The sequence below is a fragment of the Megascapheus bottae genome, chromosome 1 (genome assembly GCF_031878675.1).
Source record: "Megascapheus bottae isolate mThoBot1 chromosome 1, mThoBot2.hap1, whole genome shotgun sequence".
Taxonomy (NCBI): Eukaryota; Metazoa; Chordata; class Mammalia; order Rodentia; family Geomyidae; genus Megascapheus; species Megascapheus bottae.
The window spans coordinates 75,624,129-75,651,010 of record NC_143509.1 but is presented as its reverse complement, the minus strand read 5'-3'; the positions used below and the strand labels follow the sequence as shown (position 1 = coordinate 75,651,010).

At 35.2% G+C, this 26,882-nt stretch overlaps 1 protein-coding gene across 2 annotated transcripts in view; it reads left to right on the top strand.

Moving 5' to 3' along the window:
* The window catches only part of Epha6 (EPH receptor A6), a 707,005-nt gene that overhangs the window by 565,598 nt on the left and 114,525 nt on the right, over positions 1 to 26,882 (top strand). For both annotated transcript variants that reach the window (XM_090347618.1, XM_090347625.1), the window contains one exon: positions 12,449 to 12,510. In XM_090347618.1, coding sequence (XP_090203744.1) covers positions 12,449 to 12,510 — 62 coding nt within the window. The remainder of the gene's footprint in view (positions 1 to 12,448; positions 12,511 to 26,882) is intronic.

The following is a 26,882-nucleotide window of genomic DNA, read 5'->3' as shown; positions in this document are numbered from 1 at the left end:
ATGTAATGTTCATATGCACAGATACCATCTCAGTGATACATATTCAAGAAAAGATAAAATAATTGATAGTTTAATGGCCTAATTCTTAATATTAAAGACAACTCTAACAAAGTGAAATATGGTATTGACTTGAATTATTTAGTATCTCACAAAGCAATATAAAATAGACTTGGCCATTTAGCCAGTGGAAATGACAGAAAGAAGATGATCTTTCTATAACCCAAACAGCAATGATTCTTACAGAGAGGAACATTCTAACACTCTACTCTTCTAGGCTTTAAGCCAAATTTGCCTAGAGGTTTGGGAAAAAATAAACTTCAGTTTTCATGACTTACATATAAATCAGCTCTAACAAAATTACTTCATAAAAAATGTATAGCTCTAAACTTGTTCTCTCGCAATGAAATTATCTCACTTTCCTGGTTTATAATCTTTGGTAAGTAACCCTAAACCACTTTTTTAAAAAGTTCCCTTTTGGTGCTGGGAGCATAGCCTAGTGGTAGAGTGCTTGCCTACATATACAAAAACCCACGTTCTATTCCTCAGTACCATATGTACAGGAAAAAAAAAAGCTAAAAGTGATGCTGTGGCTCAAGTTGTATAGCACTAGCCTTGAGGTATAAAAGCCCAAGGACAGTACTCAAACTCTGAGTTAAAGCCCCAGAACCGCCAAGAAAAGACAAGGAGAAGGAAGGGAAAGGGAAAGGGAAAAGGAAAGGGAAAGGGAAAGGGAAAGGGAAAGGGAAAGGGATAAGAGGGAGGTAATAATTTCTAGGGAAGAAAATCAGCAATGAATATTTCCCTGATGTTTCCTTTGTGAGTAACCTTGAAAGCTCTTTTGTTTTGAGAGACTGTTCTACAGGACCTGTGATTTAATACAGTGCTATAAATATAACACCTCCTTTCACATGGGTACCTGAGCATCTCTTCATTTTATAACTCTTCCTTTCAAAGAAAATGGTAAAAAAAAAAAAAAAAGGAATGAGATTACCTCTCTGTTCACCTTGAATCAAAGAACACATGAGGTTCTTAAAAAAATAGAATTTGTAAATCAGGCACTGATGGTTCACAGCTGTAATCTTAGCTAATCAGGAGGCTGAGACATAAGGAACAGGAGCAATGAATAGTCCATGGGACTCTTATCGCCAATAAACGACTCAGAAAAGGCTGGCAATGGTGCTGTGGCTCAAGGGGAAGAGTAGTAGCTTTAAGCACAGAGAGGATCAGGGACAGCGCCTCCGCCCTGAGTTTAAGTATCAGGACCAATAAAAACAACAACAGTAGCAAAGATTTGTAATTACTAAACATGTAACTTATGTTTGACATTATTTATCTGTTTATCATTTGGAAAGAGATTTTAATGAGGATTAAACTGAAAAAGCTAATCCCTATCTTTCTCATCTCCTTTCTACTGGCCCCCAACTAGTCATTAGAAAGTAAGCTATAAATTAAATTTATTTCAATACTTGATCATAAATGATAGACACACTGCACACCTGTATGATTTTCATAAAATCCTATATAATTTTTAGACTGATATGTGTGCATAGAAGGCAGTCCCTAGGTTTTTTTCCATATATTTTTAATTGCAATTAATAGAAGGGTTAAATTATATTTGCCAGATATAAGGTGCATTACTTCACATACATTGATACCCTTTCTCATGTCTTGGTCCCCATTTCCTTCCCGCCGACCCCCACCCCTGATCTTGTTTTCCGCCCTTCCCTATCCAATTTCAAATAATGAAATACAATATATCCAATATATCAGATAACAAAGTGAGATACTGTAACAATATGAGATAACCAAGGGACAGCAAAAGAGATGAGAGATAACATAGTACATCAAGGACAACAATCATTCATTATATGGTTTTTGTTTCTGTATCCTAGAGGTCCTTTCATTTAGCGTCCTACTATATGGCCTTTTGTATCAAGGTTTTGCTCTATTGCAAATCTCTGCTAGGAGAGCCCAAGGTTTCTACTGATTCTGGCAAATGAGGGAAACGATTGAGCCTATGTTCCTTTGAGTCTGGCTTACTTCACTTAATATGATTTTTTCCTAAGTCTTTCCATTTCCTAACAAATGGGGTGATGTCATTCTTTCTAACTGCAGCATAGAATTCCATTCTGTACAAATACCACATCTTGTTGATCCACTCATCAACTGAGGGACATCTGGGTTGGTTCCATATCTTTGCTATGGTAAATAGTGCTGCAATGAACATTGTTGTGCTAGTGGATTTAGTATGTCCTTCTTTCTGGACAATTGGATAAATGCCTAGCAGTAGAACTGCTGGATCATAGGGGAGCTCTATATTTAGTCTTTTGAGGAACTGCCATACTGCTTTCCATAGTGGTTGAATGAGTTTGCACTCCCACCAACAGTTTAGTAATGATCCTTCCTGGCCACATCCCCTCCAGCATCTGTTATTAGATTTCTTAATCCTGGCCATTGTAACTGGAGTGACATGGAATCTTAGAGTTGTTTTGATTTGCATTTCTTTTATGACCAGAGATGTTGAGCATTTCTTCAAGTGTCTATAGGCCATTTTTATTTCTTCTTCAGAGAAGACTCTCTTTAAGTCTTTGGCCCATCTTTTAATGGGATGGTTGTTTCTTTCGAGATTAGTTTTGGATTGATTCAATTTTTTGAGCTGTTGATATATTTTAGATATGAGGCCTTTGTCCATTGTATGGTTGGTGAAGATCTTCTATTTTGTAGGCTTCCTAATTAATTTACTAGCTATGTCCTTTGAAAGCTCTGCAGTTTAATGCAGTCCCAAATATCCAGCCTTTCTCTAATTTGTTGTGATTCTTGATCCTTACTAAGAAAGTTTTGACCTGTGCCAAGGAAGCCTAGTGTATCTCCTATTCCTTCTTGTAAAGTTTTCAGTGTGTCGGCTTTTACCTCCAGGTCTTTGATCCATTTGGAGCTAATTCTAGTGCAGGGTGACAAAGAAGGATCGAACTTTAGTTTTCTGCAGGTGCTTAACCAGTTCTGCCAGCACAACATGTTGAAGAGGCTGTCTTTCTTCCATTCTATGTTTTTGGCTCCCTTGTCAAAGATTAGGTGGCCATAGGTCTGTGGTTTAATACCTGGGTCCTCAGTTCTATTCCATTGGTCTTCAGGCCTGTTCTTGTGCCAGTACCAAGCTATTTTGATCATTATAGCTCTGTAATAGAGTCTAAAATTTGGTATTGAAATTCCTCCTGCTATAAAGGGTCTTTTATTATTCCATATGAAATTTTGGATTGCCTCTTCTATTTCTTTAAATAATGACATTGGGATATTGATGGGTATTGCATTGAATTTGTAGATAGTCCTTGGCAAGATCGTCATTTTCACGATGTTGATTCTTCCAATCCATGAGCATGGAGGTTTTTCCATTTCCTCAGTTCTGCTTTAATTTCCTTTTTCAGTGTTTTAAAGTTTTCATTGAAAAGGTCCTTTACATTCTTAGTTAATTCCTTGGTACTTTATTTTCTTTGAGGCTATTGCAAAAGGAGTTGCTTTCTAGATTGTTGCCTCATTCCTTTCTCTGTTGGCATAGAGGAAGGCAGTTGATTTTTGAGGGTTAATTATATAGCCTGCTACCCTTCCAAAGTTTTGAATCAGCTCAAGAAGCTTGGGAGTAGAGTCTATAGGATTCTTTAAATACAGAATCGTGTCATCTGCAAAGAAGGAACGTTTTGCTTCCTCTTTCCCTATTTGGATCCCCTTTATGCTTGCTTCTTGCCTTATTGCACTGGCTAGGAATTCTTATACTATGTTAAAGAGGAGTGGAGAGATTGGGTATCCTTGTCTCATTCCTGATTTTAGAGGGAATGGCTTTAGTTTTTTGCCATTAAGTATAATACTACCTGTGGGTTTGTGATACCCAGCTATTATTATACTGAGGAATGTTCCATGGATCCCTAGTTTCTCCAGAGCTTTTAACATAAAGGGGTGTTGGATCTTGTCAAATGCCTTTTCTGCATCTATTGAGACAATCATGTGATTTTTGTCCTTGCTCCTGTTGATGTGTTGAATTATATTAATTGATTTGTGTATGTTGAACCAGCTCTGCCTCCCTGTGATGAATCTAGTTTGATCATAGTGTATAATTTTTTTGATGAGTTGTTGTAGACGGTTGGCCAGTATTTTGTTGAGAAGTTTTGCATCGATGTTCATCAAAAAATAGGTCTATAGTTCTGTTTCTTTGATGAATCTCTGTCTGGTTTGGGAATGAGGGTTATACTGGCTTCATAGAATGAGTTTGGTAAAGAACCTTCATTTCAATTTCGTTGAAGAGCTTGAGGAGTATTGGTGTGAGCTCTGCTTTGAAGACCTCATAGAATTCAGCTGTGAATCCATCTGGCCCTGGGCTTTTCTTAGGTGGAAGTTCTCTAATTGCCATTTCTATTTCAGAGCTTGAAATAGGCCTGTTTATTTGGATTAGTTCTTCTTGGTTCAGTGTGGGTATGTTAATATTGGCTAGGAATTCATCCTTTTCTTTTAGATTCTCAAGTCTAGAAGAAGTGGAAACTTCTCCTCGGAGATACTCACAAATTGCTGGATTCTCAGGTTCTGTGAAGCTGGCAGGTCCGTGCATGGCCAGGTGTCAGTTCTGGGTTTGGGCAGGCTCTGTGTGGATCTGTCTGCAGCCGTTGGGTCTGTGAAGCAGAGAAGCGCTCTGTCCCTAGTTTTATAGATAAATAATGTGCCCAACTACAGCAAAAGATATACATAGATCTCAATCCATTTTTAAATGCTTTCAGTCTGTTAAAATAATTATCAATATTTTTATTTCCCTATTTTATGTGGAATCATTTCTGATATGAAGTCAGGGCACGTGTTGCATGCATTTTATACAGGCTTTTTCTTTAAAATGCATACAGTTTAGATATCAGGAATAGGCCAGGAATGGTAAATAAGTTTGAAGCTGCAAAGTTGAGGGTGTGTTGAATGTATTATCAGGTTTTGTTCTATATTAAAAGGTGCAACAAAAAGGTAACACAAGTATTTATAAAAGGTAACAGAGTCTAAAAATATATACAGTAACTTAAAGAAAATTTAATATGCCAAGGGAAATCATAGTAGGAGAGAATATACATTTTAAATAAAATCAAACAGCAGTTCAGGAAAATATAATAAAACTACTTCATTTCTTTATGTTTTCAGGCAACCTGAGAAAAAGTCAGTAACTTTGCTCCATATCTACAGTTTTTTATTTCAAAAACAAACCAAGGATAACCATACAACATCTGTCAGCTATGGTTTTTCCAGTGGTGACTATTTTTCCCTCTGTAGCATATCCAAGTTTGCCTCATTTGCTTTTAACAACTTATCATTGCAATAACTATAAATTTACTTAACAAGATGTGGTGGCTTATGTTTTATGTAAAAGATCTTTAGTAGGACAAAGTCACTTTTCTTTAACTGAAGAGCATATATGTCATACAGTTTTGCACCGAACATGTCTCAATTTCTATGAGTGTAGAGAGTGTGGTTGTATTTGTGTGTGCCTGCTTAAACTAAGAGCTAACTATGAAGGAAATTGGATAAACTGGATGAAATGTGCAAAGCCAAGTCCCTACCAAAGTCATCCAAAATGTATCACACTAAGAAATTGTTTCCTCTGTATAATTGACTCCTAGCTTCTCCATTCTTTCCATCACCATGCCCCAATGCAGGCCCTATGCAATAGCCATCTGTACCTGTTTCTCTAGAAAACTCTTTGTCTCTAAAAGTTTTGCAGCTAGACACTGCAAAAAGAAGAAAACTCTGAAGACCATAGCTGTTATAAAAGATCTCTAATGGAGAACCTACATGGAGTCTAGGCAGAAAAGCAAGATTATTGCTATGGTTGCAATGGATGGAGGCATAGTGGATAGATTCAGAGATGTGATGACAAGCAGCACACTGGACCAACAGAATCCCAAAGAGGATAATTATCAGTGATTGGATTTGTAGTCACCCAGAATGAAATTGCTTTTTCTAATCTTCTCAGCCTTGCTAATGCTGGATTAAAGAGTTATTTTGAAAACCTGGCTAGGACATGTTTTACAATCAGCACATACACCATGACAACATGTTGAACTCAGGTGGCTTGCTCTCTTGTTCAAAGTCAGTGCTTTTACACATGGTTTTGCACGTACCCCTCTTTGTTTCTTTGGATTAACATAACAAGAAACACAAAGAGAAAAACAGTTTAAAACTTAAGGAAGGCAAAAACTATTAAATCAGGATGGAAACCTTAAACTCTTCTTCAAACCTTCCAACACTCAGATTGTACAAAGTGTGATGGAGTTTATGAACTTAAGGACTCTCTGGAAGGTGATCTTCCTATGCTGGTTTAAGTTAAGAGATCAGACCCTTTTGGGGTTGTCCTTCATTTCACTGATGAGAGTAAGGCTTCTTTTCATATACAGAAACAAATGAAAACTTGGTGATTGTGTAACCACCCTTCCTAATACCAACTTTGAGAATCAAATGAAGACTCCATCCCTCAAGAAAACACAAATCCTGTGTGTAAATGTTTCTTGTACAGTGCCGGAATGTCTCTGGGCATTCTGAAGGCTTTCAATGAAGTGCTCTGGTTGTTTAACACTTGTTCTACTTTTAAAGTTAGGCCAAACTGACAAGAGTGAGTACTAACAGATTTATGTAAGACTGACAGAACTTTCAAAAACACAACAACCTTCATGCATATTGTACAAAATTAAGAAAAGTGAAAGAAAGGGTAGATTGGGAGGAACCAGTGAGAACGTTGAAATGTGTGACATTAATCAAGACACATTGCATTCATAAACTTGTTTAAGAGCAACTTTTTTGAACAACTACTTAAAGAATTTTTGAAAAGAATTTTATAAGAAGAAAAAACAGAACTGCAGAATCCATTTGATATAAAGCACTAGAGCATTTACAAAGTAAGTTTCTATTTTTTTAGCAGAACAAAGTGAAAAAAAACTTTAAAAAAACCTTAAAATAATCTCTTCCTAGTTTTTTAAAGCTCTCTATTCAACACCTTTAAATAGTTTCAGCCTTTGGCCTTAGCTAAGCCTTCTCATTTAACAAAATAGTTTCTTTTATTTTATTTGAATATGTTTCAATCATAAAAATATAAGGTGTAGGGCCAGGAGCCCGGCCTAGTGGTAAAGTGCTTGCACAAAGCCCTGGGTTCCATTCCTCGGTACCACATACACAGAAAAAGCCAGAAGTGATGTTGTGGCTCAAGTGGTAGAGCTCTACCCTTGAGCACAGAGACATTTAGGGACAATGTCTAGGACCAGAGTTCAAGCCCCAGAACTGGCAATATAGTATATATGTGTGTGTGTGTGTATATATATATATATATATATACACATATACATATATATATACTATATGTACATAGCTCTTTACCTTCTCACTGAGAATAACTTAGCTCAGCTCCTAGAAAACTCGATATTTTATTAGAGATTATATTATTTATTTTGGTCCTATTTAAAGAAATAATCAACACTTTAAAAACATGCATCCGGGCTGGGAGTTTGGCCTAGTGGTAGAGTGCTTGCCTAGCATGCACAAAGACCTGGGTTTGATTTTTTGTACCACATACACTGAAAAAAGCCGGAAGTGGTGCTGTGGCTCAAGTGAGAGCACTGGCCTTGAGGAAAACCCACGGACAGTGCTCAGGCCTTGAGTTCAAGCCCCAGGACAGGCAAAAAATGCATCCATGAGTCATTTCTTCCCAAAAGAACAACTCTAACAAATTATGTGCAGCTTGCTAAATTACCCAAGTCTCTGTGTGAATTGCATTTCATCTTGATATTGGCTGAGCTTGTTTTGTCAGTTTTCACCTTAATTAGAAAAATGAGATGGAATCCAGCTGCTCAAATGCCACTTTCCCTCCTGAAAACAATTCCTACAGGGTGGCATGCATGCCCTGTGGAGCTACTGAGTCACTTAACATTAGTAAGAGATAGACTGGCTCTGATAACTCGTCTCCTCTGAGTGTACAATTCTTTGGCTTTATAAGACAAAGCTCAAGGGTAGTTGCCCCATGATGCTTTCCACAGTTCCATTCACAGAAATCTCAGAGACTATGAATTCAACAAAGTGGAACTTGAACAAAAATTAAATATCTTGCAAGAGTTTCAACAAAACTGGGAGAATATATAGTAACTTAAAGGAGAATCAAAGTAGTCAGTGATTTAATTACGTTAGATTCATGATTCATTTAACAAATATATTCAGTATAATTACAGTACTATCATAAATAACCCAGGTAGCTAGGATATATCAAATGTATCTTGAATAGAGATTTGCTTTATTTTTAAATTTTCTGCTAATTACCATTCACTGGTAAGTGATAGAGAAAACCAAACAATATATTTTGTTTTATCATCATATATATTTTATCACTTACATATTTTATCATTTATGTAACTAAGACACTTTCCAAGTCAGAAGTAAAAGTAGAGCATTTGAATCCACTGTCAGGAAATATAGTACTTTCTACTAACACATTAGGGACTCTTAAAATATTCAAGGTATAACAGTTTTCTTCTCCACGGAATTTTCAAATATGTATCACGCTGTTCTTAAATGCTTTTACAAAGGCTTCTTTTTTATGTGTGCTTCATGCAACTGAGATTTCCACTTGGAAGCCTTGTCCTTTGAAGTCTCATCTTAAGAAAATTTCAAATGAGTTAATTTGTAGTATAACCTAAATAAAATTATCATAAAAATAATGCTTTGGAAATAAAGCAAAATTTTAAATTTTTTCTGCTTATTTTATTCAGGCTTTTTTTTGTTTGTATAGAATGCTTTGGTATTTATAGGTATTTAGAAACATTTATATTTTGAAGGTATGGGTTCAAATACTGACACAACCATTTCATGTTCTGTATCTATAGCAAGATGCTGAAACTCCCAGTATATCAGTAATCCTCCGTGTTACAGTAAACAAATAATCAGTCTGCTGAATTAGTACATGTCCATAAAATAATTGTCTGCAGAATAGCACCTGACACACTGAAGAACTTATGAAATATTCATTATAGCCACGCAATGAGTACATCCCTAAAATCTCAGCTACTCTAAAGAAATGTCAGGTTAGAGCAGGCCTGGTGGCTCACATCTGTAATCCTAGCTACTCAGGAGGCTGAGATCTGAGGATCAAGGTTCAAAGCCAGACAGGGTACAAAAGGACCTGATATTCTTATCACCAATTAACCTCTAGAAAATGGGAAGTGGGGTTTGGCTTAAACCAGAAAGTAGGGTCAGCCTTAAGCTGAAGAGCTCAGGAACTACACCCAGGCTCAGGGGTAGGGTGGTAACCTTGAGCTGAAGAGCTCAAGGACAGAGCCCAAACCTAGTTCTAGCCCCAAGACCCACAAAAAAAGAAAGAAAAAGAAAAAGTCATTCCAGTCTTGGTGACTCATGCCTATAATTCTAGCTACTCAGGAGGCTGAGATCTTGAGGATCACAGTTCAAAGCCAGCCCGGCACTAAAGACTGTGAGACTTTTATCTCCAATTACCCACCAGAAAAACCAGAAGTGATGCTGTGGCTCAAGGTATAGGGTGGTAATCTTAAGCTGAAGATCTCTGGGACAATGCCCAGGTGCAGAGTTAAGATTGTAGACTTGAGCTGAAGAGCTCAGAGACAGTGCCTAAGCCCAGAATTCAAGCCCCACTTTAATGATCCTACCACAAAAAACAAAACAAAATAAAAATCAAGGAGCTGAGGATGCAACTGACTTAAATGCCCAGAATGTGCAAGACTGAGTTTGAATCACCATATGCTAAAACAAAATCATCAATCCATCTTTACTGATTTAGATGTAATAATTATTTTAAATTATTTGTGCAAAAGCTCCTTGTGCAAGAACTAAAGCAACATATAAGCAAGTATTTGATATGCAGTTTAATTTGGTTTTGTGTCTAGTTATCATACAATATTTCAAGACATGAAAAAAATCCTGTTGTATTTTGTTCAAATGTTTTCTAAGAGCAACTAAAGTACTGAATATTCTGTTAGTTTCTTTCATAATACTTGTAAATGACAAGAAATCACACATAGTTTCAAACACATTTGCTTTTAACTTGACCATTACTATAATATGGTCATCTAAATATGGAGACAATAGACTATCCAGAAGCTATTATGAAGTATGCCATGCTAGTAAACTTTTGGAATATGATTAGTGTCTTATGTGAAAACATCCTAGCATAAGGAATTTTTTCAATGTCTACCTGACACCTCTACTTATGGTGGAAATCTTTGTTTCCTTTACAGTAATTTGTGGTCTGAAGAAGGATATTACTAAACAGTACTGAACTTAATCGATGCATATGGTATGCCACTGGTCCCGCAGAGCTGCGGGACAATTGTCTTGTTTATTTCCCCTCACACCCTTTGATTGGCTCTCAATCAAATCAAAATTAGGAAACTACAATTTTCTTTCATATAAAGCAACCCCACCTAATTTCTGCTCATTTGTTAAGGAGACTTTCAAATAAGAGGTTCAGTATATACATTTTGCAATGAATGGTTTGGTATAGAGAAAAAAGCAAAATGGAAAAATAATCACTGCTGTTAAATAGCAAAAGGAAAGGCAGAAGTAGATAGAATTGACCAAGAGCTAATAATAGGATGCTAAGCCCAGTTAGAAAGGGTGAGGTACAGCATTGAAGGCAATTGGCTAAAAGGAAGAAGTTTTGGGATTTTTTTTCAATGTAATCAGGATAATGCTAGAATGTAACTATACAAGTGAAATATTTGAAAGCACGTTAGATGCTAAGACTAAGGTTTTTAAGGGAATGTTACATAATAAACAACCAAAAAATATTTTTATGGCTGAACTGGTCAAGACAGACTACAAAGTTTTGAGAGTAGAGGTGAGGAGCAGCTAGTGAATTCCCATAGAAGCTCCATTTCCCCGTCACACCTATAATCCATTAGCATTCTTCTTGGAATATCTGAGTTCTGATATTGGAGTACATAATGTTCCTACTGTTTCCCACTTAGTGTCTGCATCTATCTCCTATTCCTAAGCTAAAACCAGTTTTGAAATTAGATTTCATGACCAATTTTCAGGTTTTAAATCTGGACCTTCAAGATTCCTGCCTACAAGAGTGCTGACAGCTCATTTGACCTCAATAATTGCTGATAATGTTCTTTATTCATACTTAGGGCGAAATTAATGACTTTGAATTACATTATAAGATATGATTTAATACTCACTACAAATGGAATACTTCTTTGGGTTCAATTCCCTGTATGATAAATCGAAGCCCTATTACTACATTTAACCTTTAGTTCACTTTTTCCTTAAAATAGAGATTTAAATGTAAAATCTAGCATTTTCATATATTGTAGCAATTTATGATCATCACCCTTTGTAATCGGAAAGTCTCTGAGTTCATGAAACAAAAGACACGAATATCAATGAGAACAAATACTTCCATCATCAGTCTTGATAGCCCATAGTTTCTCTCTAGAACATTCTTACACCATAAAGAAAAAAACATGAGTTGCCCAACATACTAATAAGGAGCAGGAAATGTGGAAGGAAAGGGTAAAAATGTCTTCTATACTTATTTCCCTTTAATGAAATTTTATCTTTTAAACTTGGGCAGTTGTGCAGAACAAATATATTCTTTTATTTGAGAGAAATCAAAGTTATATGTGTTGAATAATCTAGTAACTAGCAGTATGTCAGGAACTGTAACAATTGATATGATATAACAAGAAATAAATGATGTTCATTTTCTGATCTTATCTTCTGCACTAGACTACAAAATCAGTTACTTATTTTTCATGAGCTGCCATCATTTCTCTCTTAACCAAATCTGTGTCCAATATAAGGATGATCATGAACTCTTAGAAATCCTGCCAGCTTTGTAACATTCATCAACCTACTGGAATTTTTTTGCTTGAAATCCCTTAAAAGCTGACTTTGCCTGATCACTTGTAATTTCTTGAAGAGAATGAATGAATATCTCCATTCAGCTTTGTTTTAGGAATATTTTAGAAGTGCCTCTGTATTAAGTAAGTGAACAAAAACTGTTACCTTATCATGCAGATTGTTCTCCAGTTGCAAAAACAGCAACAATCTCTGCTTAAATCCTTATTTTAGTTCCTTGATTGACTTCTAAGAAGCTGGAACACAAAGATAACATAATCTAAACATGTGGTTCTGGGGGGAAAGGGAGGGTTCAGGGAAAAATGTTTAATTCTCTAGTAATTTTCATTGCAATTCATGTCCCTTTGGTAAACTCAAAAGGCAATAATGTCATTAAGAGGTGGAGAGATGCATGTGCATAATATGCATACACTTTTATAGAAGCAGGGTGGATGTGACATTCCTTTAATAAAAAAAAAACAGATAACTCAGCTACCACAGCTGGAAATCTCTAATGGCAACACATATTTCTATAATTGCTATAATCTTTGTGTGTTCTCTTGCTCTTTTGCAGGCAGACCAGTAATGATTGTGGTAGAATATATGGAAAATGGATCCCTAGACTCCTTTTTGCGGGTGAGGTGCTCCTTTCTGAAGGCATTTAAATAAGCTATTCTAGATTCTGTATTTGAAATCATTTATTGTAAATTAATTTTGCATAATGTTATGCATTTCTGTGAAGAACTGCAGCATTTTCTCCAGGATGCATGTCTGGGACCCTTTGATGCATCAGAGTGTTATTGATGAGTGGATTATTAATGACAGAATATATGATTAATAATATAACTAATAAATTCACTAACCACATTAATATATGTGTGTACACATACATTCCAAAGAGTGTCATTATGATGAATGAAATTCAATTGACTCACATAGCCATTCATTTTGGGGGAATAACATTTTACAGCTTATTGTGATATTTTATGCTTTAATCTATAAAGCTGAACATCTAAAGTTTCTGTATATTTACCAACAGTATCTCAAGTTCATTTCAGAAAACTAGTCCTACCAACTATTTTTCATGTCCATGAAAAAAATTATTAACATCCAGTCAAAATACTTGTTTTATATTGTCTATCATTATTACTGTGGCAGAGTTGAGCTGTTACAATATAATGCATTGACTGCAAAGACTCAAAATATTGAATGCATCTTTTCACAGACAAAGCTTGTTGACTCCTGGACAATAGGAAACTAGTTCCTAAGTCTAATTGTACTGTAAGGTCCTACCAACTTTGAATCTCAACTTTATTAATCTATAAACTTAATTTCTGCTACTCAGAAAAAAAGGGAATAAAAATCCCTTAGTGATGAATATTTTGGGGAATAAAAATTTTCAATTACCTTTTTTTTTCTGGTTGGCCATGGGACTTGAATTCAGTGCCTGGGAACTATCTCTGAGCTCTTTCACTCAAGGCTCTACCACTTTGAGTCACAGCTCCATTTCAAGTTATCTGTGGTTAACTGGAGTTAAGAATCTCATGGACTTTCCTGCACAGGCTGGCTTTGAACACAATCCTCAGATCCCAGGTTCCTGAGTATCTAGGAGTATAGATGCGAACCACCAGCACCTAGCAAATCATACTCCTTGTTTATTGTTATTATAGAATTGCTATGCAGAAGGTTACAGTTACATAAATCAGGTGATGAGTAATGAGTATCTTTCTTTTTGAACCATATTTCCCCTCCCTTGGCTTTCTCCCACCCAGGAGATATCCAGTTCATTTTGTACACAGTATCTGAGTATCACTGTTGTATTTATTATCCTTGTTTCACCTTTTATGTGCCTTACCCTCCCCAATATTAACAAACCAACAAGGCAAAGGGAAGAGGAAAAAGCAGCTCCAATGGCAACTAAAAAAAATATCTCTTCTAGGAGCACATTTCATAGAAAATTATTTTATATGATCATTTATCTGTACATAATTATTGAATCTTTGTCAGTAATTCCTATGCTTATCCTCCTTTGGTCTTTGTACGGAGACCAATTAACTAGCGTTCTAAATAATTTATCATCTCCCAGTGTGTGTGCATATATATTATAGTATAGTATATTAAAGTGTATTATATATAATATATTTATATAACATAATATGTATTATATTAGTATATTATACTGTGTTCTATATCATATAATAATCATGCTAGTCATTCAGTGTTTTTATTTGTACATATATGGCACATTCTAGTAACTACAAATGAGGGAAACCATGAGGTCTATGGCTTACTTCACTTAAAATAATTTTTCCTTATGAATGCTGCAATGTCATTCTTTCTGATGGATGAGTTAAATTCCATTGTGTACATATGCTACATTTTCTAGGCCTATTTGTCCACTGAGGGACATCTAGGTTGATTCCATATTTTGGCTATGATAAACTATATTCTGCAATGAATATGGTTGTGCTGGTGGCTCTAGTATGACTGGTTTGTAGTACATTGGATAAATGTCCAGGTGTGAAATTGCTGGGCCATAGGGAAGCTCTATATTTAGTCTTTTTTTTGTTGTTGCGGTAATGTATAGAGGGGTTACAGTTACATTCACCAGTAGTAGGTACATTACTTCTCACACATTGATACCCCTTCTCATGTTTTTGTCTCCATTACCCTCCCTACACCCCCTCCCAATCATCTTGTATTCCCCCCTTCACTTTCCTGTTTCAAAGAAACAAATAAACGTATATAAAATATACCAGATAACAAAGTTAGTAACAATATGAGATTGACCAAAAGGCAAAAACAGAAGAGAAATAACACTGGAACCTGCATACTTCTTTCCAGAGTGGATACATTCCTACCAAAAATGTAATAGGGTTCCCTTTAGGCCACATCTACTCCAGCATTTGTTATTGTTAGTTTTTCTGAAACTGGCCACTCTAACTGGCATGAAGTGAAATAGCAAAACATACTTGGAGCTCAAAATTGAATCCCTCCAAAATAAACCTTGAAAACTCAACAACTTAATTAATAAATGGCCTAAATTTTTTTAATAATATCTATTCTTTCCATTTCTTCAAATCCATCTCATACAATAATATTTTCTTTTTATTATATTTTTATTGTAATTAATAGAAGGTTACATCATATTTACCAGATCGAAGATGCATTATTTCACAATGATATCCCTTCTCATGTTTTTGTCCCCATTTGCCTCTCCAAACCTCCTCCTCTCCTCTTGTTTTCCCTCCTTCCATATCCTATTTCAAATAAATAAACATATATATAATATACCAAATAACAAGATAAGATACTGTAACAATATGAGATAACCAAGGGACAACAAAAGAGATGAGAGATAACGTAGTACATTAAAGACAACAATTACACATTATATAGCTCTTGTTTCCATATCCTGGAGGTCCTTTTATTTAGCCTCATCCTATATGGCTTTATGTATCTAGATTTGCTCTGTTGTAAATCTCTGCTAGGACAGCCCAAGGTTTCTACTGATTATGACAAATGAGGGAAACCATTGAGCCTATGTTCCTTTGAGTCTTCATTTAATATGATTTTTTCCAAGTCTTTCCATTTCCTTACAAATGGGGTGATGTCATTCTTTCTGATAGTAGCATAGAATTCCATTGTGTATAAGTACCACATTTTCTTGATCGAGTCATCTACTGAGTGGCATCTAGATTGGTTCCATTTCTTTACTATGGTAAATAGTGCTTCAATGAACATCGTTGTGCTAGTGGATTTAGTATGTCCTTCTTTCTGGAAGAGTGGGTAAATGCCAAGTAGTGGAATTTCTGGGTCCTAGGGGAGCTCTATATTTGGTCTTTTGTGGAACCACCATATTGCTTTCCATAATTGTTGAACAAGTTTACACTCCCACCAACATTGTAGTAGTGATCCCTCCTGGCCACATCTCCACCAGCATCTGTTGTTATTAAATTTCTTGATCCTGGCCATTCTAACTGGAGTGAGGTGGAATCTCAGAGTTGTTTTAATTTGCATTTCTTTTATGGCCAGAGATCAAGCATTTCTTTCATGTGTCTATAGGCCTAAATGGCCTAAAATCTTAAAAAGAGATTTCTCAGTGGAAGAGAAAAGAATGCCCAATAGTCGCATGAAGAAATGTTCAATAACTCTGGCCATTTAAGAAATCATACTTTCTTTACATGTGACTTCTCTTTAAAAGAATTCTTTATATAACAATCATATATTTTGTAGTATAAAATAAGAAAGCCAAAATGGCTCCAAAAACATTGAAAATTCATTCATATTTAAAAAGTTGTCATATTCTTGGAAACTCTTCACTGATAGTGAAAAAAGAAACATTTCTTCATGTGTCTATAGGCCATTCTTATTTCTTCTTCAGAGGAGAATCTCTTTAAGTCTTTGGCCCATCTTTTAATGGGATGGTTGTTACGTTGGAGTTTAGTTTTGGAGTGATTCAATTTTTTGAGCTGTTGATATATTTTAGATATGAGGCCTTTGTCCATTGTATGGTTGGTGAAGATCTTCTCCCATTCTGTAGGCTTCCTAATTAATTTGCTAGCTATGTCCTTTGCCATACAGAAGCTCTGTCGTTTAATACAGTCCCACTTATCCAGGTTTTCTCTGATTTTTTGTGATTCTTGGTCCTTATTGAGAAAGTTTTGACCTGTGCCAAGGAGGCCTAGTGTGTCTCCTATTCCTTGTTGTAAAGTTTTCAGTGTGTCAGGTCTTTGATCCATTTGGAGTTAATTCTAGTGCAAGGTAACAAAGAAGGATCCAACTTTAGTTTTCTGGAGGTGCTTAACCAGTTCTGCCAGCACCACTTGTTGAAGAGGCTGTCTTTCTTCCATTCTATTTTTTTGGCTCCCTTGTCAAAGATTAGGTGGCCATAGCTTTAATATCTCGGTCCTCAGTTCTATTCCATTAGTCTTCAGGCCAAAAATAATCAATACAGTAAATATTTTTCTTCTCTGCAAGGCCATACAATTGAATGACATTGTATTCTTTTCTTTCTTTCTCATTCTTTCTTTCTCTTCCTTTCTTTCTTTCTTTCTTTATTTATTTATTTATTTATTTATTTATTTTTGCCAGTCCTGGGGCTTAAACTCAGGGCTTGTCGCATGTCCTTGGGCCTGTATCTTAACTGTAACCTTTTTTCCTTCTTAGGGAATGGATCTAATTCTGTTCATTGGTATGTGTTTATCTGTCCTCCCTTCATTTTCCCTACATTAAATGGACAAATTCAATTTGCATCTTACTTTCCTCTTAGTCTTATTTTCACTTATTTTTCTAGTTTCATGACCTCTTCTTCCACCTGTTCTCAGCATTTTGCAGTGACAATATATATATACACTTCAACAGCACTTGATATCCAGATCCAATACCAGACACTCAATTCAACAAAATCTCTAGGTACTTATAAAGCATTACTTCGTTCTCACGACATACTCTCAACAGAATGTGCTACCTAAGACAGCATGAAATTCATAGACATTTGATTCCATGAGCTGTTGTTTTTGTTTTCTATATCCCACTCCTGAATGTGTTATCTAGGGCTTGTGTTCATTTCACCTGTAAATATTTTAATTTATTTTAAAATAATTTAGCAGAAGCTCCTATGGTACTTGAGAAAAATGGATACTTAAGCCTTACATAATGTTTATTCATAAACACATGTTTTATCAAATACATATCAAAATGAAACTTCATCTAATTATGCTTGAGAAAGCCTGGTTTTCTTTTACTTTTCTTGTCTTGATATCAACTGCACTCAAAGAAGACTATAATGACAAAACTACAGCATATACTCACTATAAATTGCTACTGAAAATTGATTAAAGTAACTGTGACAATCAAATTGAAATCTCTTCATTTCAGATACACTTACAATTCAGATGAATGTTTAACTGATTGTACTATGTTGTAAGGAAATAGCAATATGCTAAACATGAAAAGTATAAAAATCATATTACATATTTGTTAGTGGCATATTTCAGGTCAGCAGAAGTTTGCACCTCTACTTCAAGCTACAGAGGAAGCAGAGATTGTAAGAACTGCAGTTTGAAGCCAACCAGATCAAATAGTTGTCCCATCTCAAGAAAAAGAAAAGCCTGTCATATCTTTATATTTAGGTAATTCCAGCTAAGTAGAAGTCATATGTAAAACAAATATTTGCCAAAGCCAATCCTGGGCAAAAATGCAAGATTCTCCCCACCCAACCCCCCCCCGCAAATACAACATGGTATGACTCAAGTGGTAGAAAACCCGCCTACCAAAAGTAACACTCTAATTTCAAACACAGAGCTGCTCTTTTGTAAATGAACATTTTTAGCTGTATGCACTATGTAGGTAAGATATTACAGGAGAGTCTGGGACAGACACTGTTTCCTACAGCTAGAGAACATAAACACCTATCTCCACTAATCTTGTCTCCATCATGATTACTTGACCTTGGACCTGCCACCTAATTCTCTCTATAGAAGAGGAATGCAAAGATTCTCTACCTCATTGCATTCAATAGACTAGTAGGAGTCTATAAAATAATGCATGACACTTTGTAAATCTCTGTGACTCATAGCACTTGCTCTCATGTATTATGAGCCCTTTAATTGTGCATACAACTTTTTTATAAGTCTATAACCATCTTTTCTGATGAACTATGGTTCTCTCTATATGCAATATCTCCTGAAATAAAAATTTTTATCATTAAAACACAAACAGAAAATTATATTGAGGAAGAATAAAATGAACAGTCCTATCCTGCCCTTCCTTAATATTCTTTCCTTTCTTAGTCATATCCCTTTTGTGCTAGAAATTTGAAGTGCCTTATAAACTTTATGCCAATACCAAGCATTCAACTCCCGCTGGCAAGCAGAAATAAAATATCTAAATGTATATAGCCTATAAATTCTCAAAAGTGGAGTCATTTTTCCAACTGCTGCTTTAGAATTTGATAATCACAACTTCTGTGAGCACAGACAGAAGAAAGTAGCTGAATGCATGGCATGGTAGGAAAGCCATCGATGGCTCATTAACAGCCTTCTGTGCTCACTGGAGGCAGTAAAGATTTCCCTGTGGTCTCCCACACTATGTGGAAATCATTTCAACTTGCTCTTTTATTATGAAGGCGTGGTAGCCCAAGAAGCACAAGATTACAATCCAGAGCTGGTGACAGTGGCTGGCTGTGACATTGTGCCAGATTCCTAAATCTCACATCATTGAGGGTTCTCTGGAATACTGGCAATGAGAAAGTGTGATCGATTGTGAGTGATGGAGGAAAGGAGAGGGAAAGGAGTAAGAGAAACAAGGGGAGGAGCTCTCTGTGTATACCTGGTTGGGATTTTTTTTTAAAAACATTACAATAAGGGCAGTGCAGCTTAGTGAGGAATGAATCATCCTGGCTGCCCACAACATTATATAAAACTATTTCTAAAGGAATGCACCTGAGTGACTTAAATGCAACCTTGACTGCCATTTCTGTGCAGTCTCTTTTCTGATGACACACATGAATTTCATGAATATTTTGGATACTTATCTGAAAACTGCATGTCTCTAAATATTAGAACTTCATTCATACAAAAAAGTGAATTATCAAGCCAATAAAAAGTCACATCATTTTGAGACAGATATCATATGCCAGCCATAAATATAATACCACTGCTTTCTTTTTTCTGTCAGTCATGGTACTTTAACTCTGGGCCTGGGCATAGTTCCTGAGCTCTTAAGCTCAAGGCCACCACTCTACCACAATACCGCTGATTTCTATTCAAGATGTTGTGCTGTGCTCATACCTCATCTTCCTATTTGTATCTCATTTTTTACATGACAGAAAAGTTAGATACATATGTAAATGTATAGATATAAACATACATATTTAGCACAGTCATGTGGACTTCTGAAAATCAGGGAAAGAACATAAAATAAAATCGAACAGGACAAGATTGAGCAAGGAAACCATAGCCCAAAATATGCTTGGGGAGAGAAGTTTGGGACAAGGAAGAGAATGTACAATGTATGGAAAAAGGATATAGAGAGTTTTGGGATAGTTGAGAAGAAATAAAGAGGCCAAACTTGGTAATAATTGAGACATCTATTGCCATTCAGTAAAATGTGGATAGCAATCAAAAATTCTCAGGAGAAAAATGTTGACCTAATATTAAATACCTGAGAATTTTAGCATAAAGGTGATTATTTGAAAAATCTGAGACATGATATTTCCTAGGAAGAATTTTAGAGAAAAGTAAAAGAAAAGAAGTTGAATAGAGTTGGAACTCCATTCCATGTGTCTTGTAGTCAAGGAGAGAAACTCCTATCTTGATGGCCTAATATTCATCTATGTTGCATATAAGTGGGCATTGTGTTAAGATGATTTCTAGCCAGATACCTAACCCCTCAAAGGAAACAGTAAAGATAGTAGATAGCACAACGATGTTCATTGCAGCACTATTTACCATAGCAAAGATATGGAACCAACCCTGATGCCCTTCAGTAGATGACTGGATCAAGAAGATGTGGTACTTATACACAATGGAATTCTATGCTGCCATCAGAAAGAATAACATCACCCCATTTGTAAGGAAATGGAAAGACTTAGAAAAAAATCATATTAAGTGAAGTAAGCCAGACTCAAAGGAACATAGGCTCAATGGTTTCCCTCATTTGTCATAATCAGTACACACCTAGGACTCTCTTAGCAGAGGATTACAATAGTACAAAACCTAGATACATAAGGCCATACATGATGAGGCTAAATGAAAGGATCTCTAGTATATGGAAACAAGAGCCATATAATGGGTGATTGTTGTTCTTAATGTAGTGCATTATTTCTCTTCTCTTTTTTGCCTATATGGTTAATCTCATATTGTTACTGGATCTGACTTTATTACCTGGCATATTGTATATGCGTGCATTTGTTTCTTTGTAATGGAAAGGGAAGAGGGGAAAACAAGTTGAGAGGAGAGAGTGAGGGGAAGGAAATGGGGACAAAAACATGAGAAGGGGTATCAGTGTGTGAAAAGTAATGCATCTTCTCTCTGGCAAATGTAACTGTAACCCCTTTATTAATTACAATAAAAAAGAAACATTTAATAGCAAAAAAGATAATAGAGCATTTGATTTGTAGAATGAGTATAACATGAAGCCAAGTATGTTAAAAAGAATTGGGATCATAGTAAAAGTAACTCTTAGATAGGTCAGTTGAAGAAAGGTAACAAAGTTGGTTGAAGAAAGACATCCTGATGAGAATGGAGTTTTACGTACTGTAAGTCCTTATTGGGTTAAGAAAAAAAGAAAAAAGTATAAGTTACATATGAGGATAGGAAATGATATAAGAATGCAGACAGACAGAAGGGCACTGGCAACAGTGTGCTAAACTCACATACAGTCAGTTAACAAGAGATGAGAGTTAGTTCAGAATTTTATGAGCTTGTTGCTAAATTATTAGTAGCTTGAAATCGGCCAAAATGAGACTTAGGCCGGAGAAATTGGCAAATGCTACAGAGTAGACATTTTACTTTTCTCTTCTCTAAAGGAAAAAAAAAACTTACCAACACTCACTAGATTGAGGCTTAAAGTGTTTTGAAATGACAATAAACAAGTGTCACTACCTAAAGTAAAAATTGTAATGCTTCCTTAACCAATGCAACTACCGTTTTTTAAAAAAATTTAATGTATAAGGGCTTTACAGTTATATTGATGCCCCTTCTCATGTTTTTAATCACCATTTCTCTCCCTCGACCCCCCTCACTTTTCCCCCTCCTATTTCAAATAAACAAATAAACATATGTACATATATAATATACCAGGTAACAAAGTCAGATACTGTAACAATATGACATTAACCAAATGGAACACAAGAGACAACAAAAAACACAGTGCATTAAGGACAACAGTCACTCATAATTGAGCTTTTGTTTCCATGTCCCGGAGATCCATTAATTTGGCCTCATCCCATATGGCCTTATGTATCTAGGGTTTGTTCTATTGTAATTCTCTGCTAGGAGAGTCCAAGGTTTGTACTAATTATTACAAATGAGGGAAACCATTGAGCCTATGTTCCTCTGGGTCTGGCTTACTTCATTTAATATGGTTTTTTTCCAAGTCTTTCCATTTCCTTACAAATGGGGCGATGTTGTTCTTTCTGATGGCACCATAGAATTCCATTGTGTATAAATACCACATCTTGTTGATCCAGTCATCAACTGAGGGGCATCTGGGTTGGTTCCATATCTTGCAACTAACATTTTTACATGCTTCCTGAGTTTGGCATTATTCCAATGCCATGAATTAATTCACCTATTGCTTACAATAGCAGTTTTAAATATTATCATTATAATCTTCATTTTCCAAATGACAATACCGAGGGGAAAGAAGTAATGTAATTTGTCCACTGTCAAACCGCAGATAAGTTATTCATTAATATATCTACACAAATATATCCTGATAGACAGGAGTTGGCCATGTTCTGTTCTGGAGTTAGAAGTACACACAAGAACAAAACAAATTGGAAATATAATGGGAGCGATGTTCTCAGGGGAGGAACACAAGACATAATACCTTTGTGTCTCTCATCATATGAAATAATGTTTATAAAAATGAACTCCTAGAAAGGAAAACAAGGAAAAATATAATGGCAGGAGAAATGGATTGTCAAAATACACAGTGCACCAGATTATACTTCTTTTTTTTTATTTTTTTTATTGTAATTAGTAAAAGGGTTACATGATATTTGCCAGATAGAAGGTGCATTAATTCACATACATTGATACCCTTTCACATGTCTTGGTACCCGTTTCCCTCCCCCCCCACACCCCCCACCCGTCTTGGTTTTCCCCCCTTCCCTATCAAATTTCAAATATCCAAATACAAATAAGTTCAATATATCAGATAACAAAGTGAGATACTATACCAATATGAGATAACCGGACCTCCAGATTATACTTCTATGAAGATAAAGAAAGAAGGGGAGATGTGGAAAGTAGGCAGGGAGGGTTTCCTTGAAAGATAACATTTGTGTAAATATTTTTTAAAAAGGTGAGGGGATAAGCCAAAATATCTGGGTTAACATGTTCCAGAGAAGAGGAACAGCAATGACAAACTCCTGACATATCCAAATGCAGAAACCTTTGTTGCTGAATAAATTGCAAATACACTTTTATATTTATTTTCTGTTATTTTCCTGACAGTGACAATTTATGCAGTGTGGTCACTTTGTAATTAATAAGCATGTCCCTTTCCTCAACTGTAAATAAATATAGTAAAAGATATATTCTCCCTATCATTTATTTATGCTATAATTTAGAAAGTAAAAGGGTAAAAGTAGTCAGATCGTTGATAAGGGCAAAAAGGGAGGCAGATCTTGAAAAAATGTATTCTCATATCTGGCTTATTTAATTTGAAAATCTTTTATCAGCTACAACTTGTAGGCTATACTCTAGACCAATTAAGTTAAAATCACCTAGGAATGTGTCAAACATTTTCTTATTTGAGTCCAGCAGCAGCTGAAATGCTGCTATTGATAATCGCTGAAATGGGGTCCAGTAAGTTTTTATGATGGTTTTTACATTTCTTGGGTTCATATATGAAGCCATGGTAGAGTTTGGAATACAGGTAAAAATGGCAATGAAAATATATTTAAAGGATCACTCTGGAAAACATACAATAAAGGACAGGAAGATATAGGAAAATAAGGGCTTTGCCATCACCTAGCTAAAAGAAGATTATGACTTCAAGAATAGTTACAGTTACAAGGATAGTTACAGAGCTGATGGAAATTGTTATATATTTTTAAAGTAGAAACAATAGGAATTTCTGATAAATTAGAGAAAGCATACAAAGGAAAGAATTCAAGAACAATAATGTCAATAGTAGGCAATAAAAATGTACTTAGCTTAATGTGTTATACTATGAAATTTCTAACAGTCATAAAACACATAGAATAATATCTCTCACATAATGACATATATACAATGTCATCTGATATTATGCTATATTTCAGGACAGGTAACTAAGGATTTTCTAGAAGATTGTTTTCTTGTTGCATCCTAGTCTATTTAATCGGGTGACTCAAAATAGTGGGTTTTTTGCTATTTTTAAGTCTAGATGTACTTCAGGGAAGGAATATTTAATAATACATATAAGTTCATATCAGCATTTCAAAAGCAATGTGAATCGTTTGAAGAGTTCCTTGAACAAATGCAATGCAAATATTAATTTAAAAAATTAAAAGGATCTTTTAAATATTTATGTAGTCGAATTACAAATCTAGTAAAGATGGCACTTTACCTTATGCTCATTACTTATTAATAATTAAAGCTGAATTTTATTAGCACACTTTTCTAGTAAACTGTACAGGAAGGATTCTATTCATGCTAAGGTATAAGAGTGAACTTAATCTACAATACATTAATTTCATATTCAACCAGAGAAAAATAAACTTGCATCTTCTCACCACTACTGTTTAAGATTTAAGATTATAGTTATTTCACATGCTAATTTTTATGAGAAAAATATATGAAAATTTTAATACTAAGTAATGTTATTAGTTACTATGTCTCTTGAAACTTAATGAAAAATTAAAGTTGACATTGGAAGCACATGTCCATAACCCTAGCCATTTTGGAGGTTGAGATTTGAAAAGCATGGTCAAAGACAGCCTGGCAGAAATCCTCAAAAATTTTATTCATTTAATTATTTTTAATTTAATTTCATTTTCGGGATGATGTACAGATTGGTTACAGATGCAGACATAGGTAGTAAGTACATTATTTTGTCAAACAGTGTTACTCCCTCCCACATTTTTCTCTTACTTTCCCTCCCCTCAAGCTCCCCTCAATTGTAAAGTTCATTCCCAACTAATTATCTTGTGAATACTGGTGTCACCCTTTGTCCTTTGTCTCACCATTTTGTTGTTCCTCGTCCCTTCCATAATTCAAATAAAAGTATACACAATACACAGGTACCAAAATCAAACACAGTGCAACAGCAGATAAAACACAAAGGAGAACAAAGAAAGAATGTCACATAGTACATTAAAAACAACAACCACAAAGAAAAACTTCTTTTTTCATATCTTGGAGTTCACATCACTTTCAAAACTCTTATTTTCAGCATGAAAGCCAGAAGTAAGGATGTGGCTTCAGTGGTAAAGCACCAGCCATGAGTGAAAAAAATAAAGCACATACATACACATACACATACACACACACACACACACACACACACACACACACACACACACACATATATATATCTAAAACTAATGTGATACTCAACACTCAAATATTTGAAATTATAGCATTCTTATTTCTAAGATATCAATATTTTGCCAAGGGTCCTTGAGAAAACTTAGATTCTGTCTTTACTTTTGAATTAGTTTCTCTTTATTAGTGTACATTAGTTATATAAAATGAGCCTCAATGATAAATCTATGAATATGTGAATTTTTAATTTTAAATCAAAACTTAGAGCATTAGTACCTTTTAATTTTTCTCTTTTAATGACCTAGCACTATATTGCACAATATCATTTGAAGCACCTTTTATCAAGAAAATGCATTTTTAATTCTTTTTTTATTGTCAGGATAGTGTATACAGCGGTACAGTTACATTCGTTAGGTAATAGGTGCATTGCTTCTCACACATTGATACCGCTTCTCATGTTTTTGTCCCCATTTCCCTCCTCTAACCCCCTCCCAATCATCTTGTTTTCCCCCTTCCCTTCTCTATTTCAAATAAACAAATAAATATATATACAATATACCAGGTAACAAAGTCAGATACAATAACAACAAAAGATTAACCATAAGTGCAAAAAAAAGAAAAATAACATAGTACATAAGAACAACAATCCCACAAGATAAACCATATCCTGGAGTTCATTTCATTAGTCTCATCCTATATGACCTTATGTACCTAGATTTTGAGCTATTGTAATCCTCTGCTAGGAGATGTGTACTAAGTATTGCAAAAGAGGGAAAACATTGAGCCTATGTTCCTTTGGGTCATTTTGGCTTACTTCACTTAATATGATTTTTTTCTAAGTATTTCCATTTCCTTACAAATGGGAGAATGTCATTCTTTCTGACATCAGCATAGAATTCCCTTGTGTATAAATATGACATCTTGTTGATCCACTCATCAACTGAGGGGCATCTGGGTTGGTTCCATATCTTTGCAATGGTAAATAGTGCTGCAATGAACATTGTTGTGCTAGTGGATTTAGTATGCCCTTGTTTCTGGACAACTGGGAAAATGCCAAGTAGGGGAATTGCTGGGTCATAGGGGAGTTCTATGTTTAGTCTTTTGAGGAACTGCCATACTGCTTTCCACAGTGGTTGAATGAGTTTACACTCCCACCAACATTGTAGTAGTGATGCCTCCTAGCCACATCCCCACCAGCATCTGTTGTTATTGGGTTTCTTGATAATGGCCATTCTAACTGGACGGAGGTAGATTCTCAAAGTTGTTTACACTTTTATAATCTTAACTATCCTCTTGGATAAAAAATCTTTCTACTGATTTTTAATTGTCATGTAATTTACAACTAAATTGATTTGTAGAGAAAATCTATGCACTTCCTACACTCTGGTATGATTGTTCTCTCTGTATTTGAACTACCTATGAGAGTTTAATTTAAAGAACTGAATATGGAAGCCTCAATCTGTGGTGCTCAGCCTTGCCTGAAAACCAGAATTACAATCCTAAAGGGATTTTGTAACAGATATGCAGACTTGAGCAGATATAATGTACAAAACCTTTCATGGGTATACTAATTATCTACTCCTATACAACTTCCAATTTTCTTGGTTTTAAATAAATGCAATACACATTAGAGAGTATAAATTACATCCATTCAAACATAGGCATTTTTTAAAAAAGGAAAAAATGTAAAATGTAATTCTGAAACCCAACTGCCATGTTTCACAACTCCGTATCTGCTTATTTTCTGCCTAGATTATTTTAGGCATATAAGAAGTGACATTTTTAGTTTCTTTTTATTGTAATTTC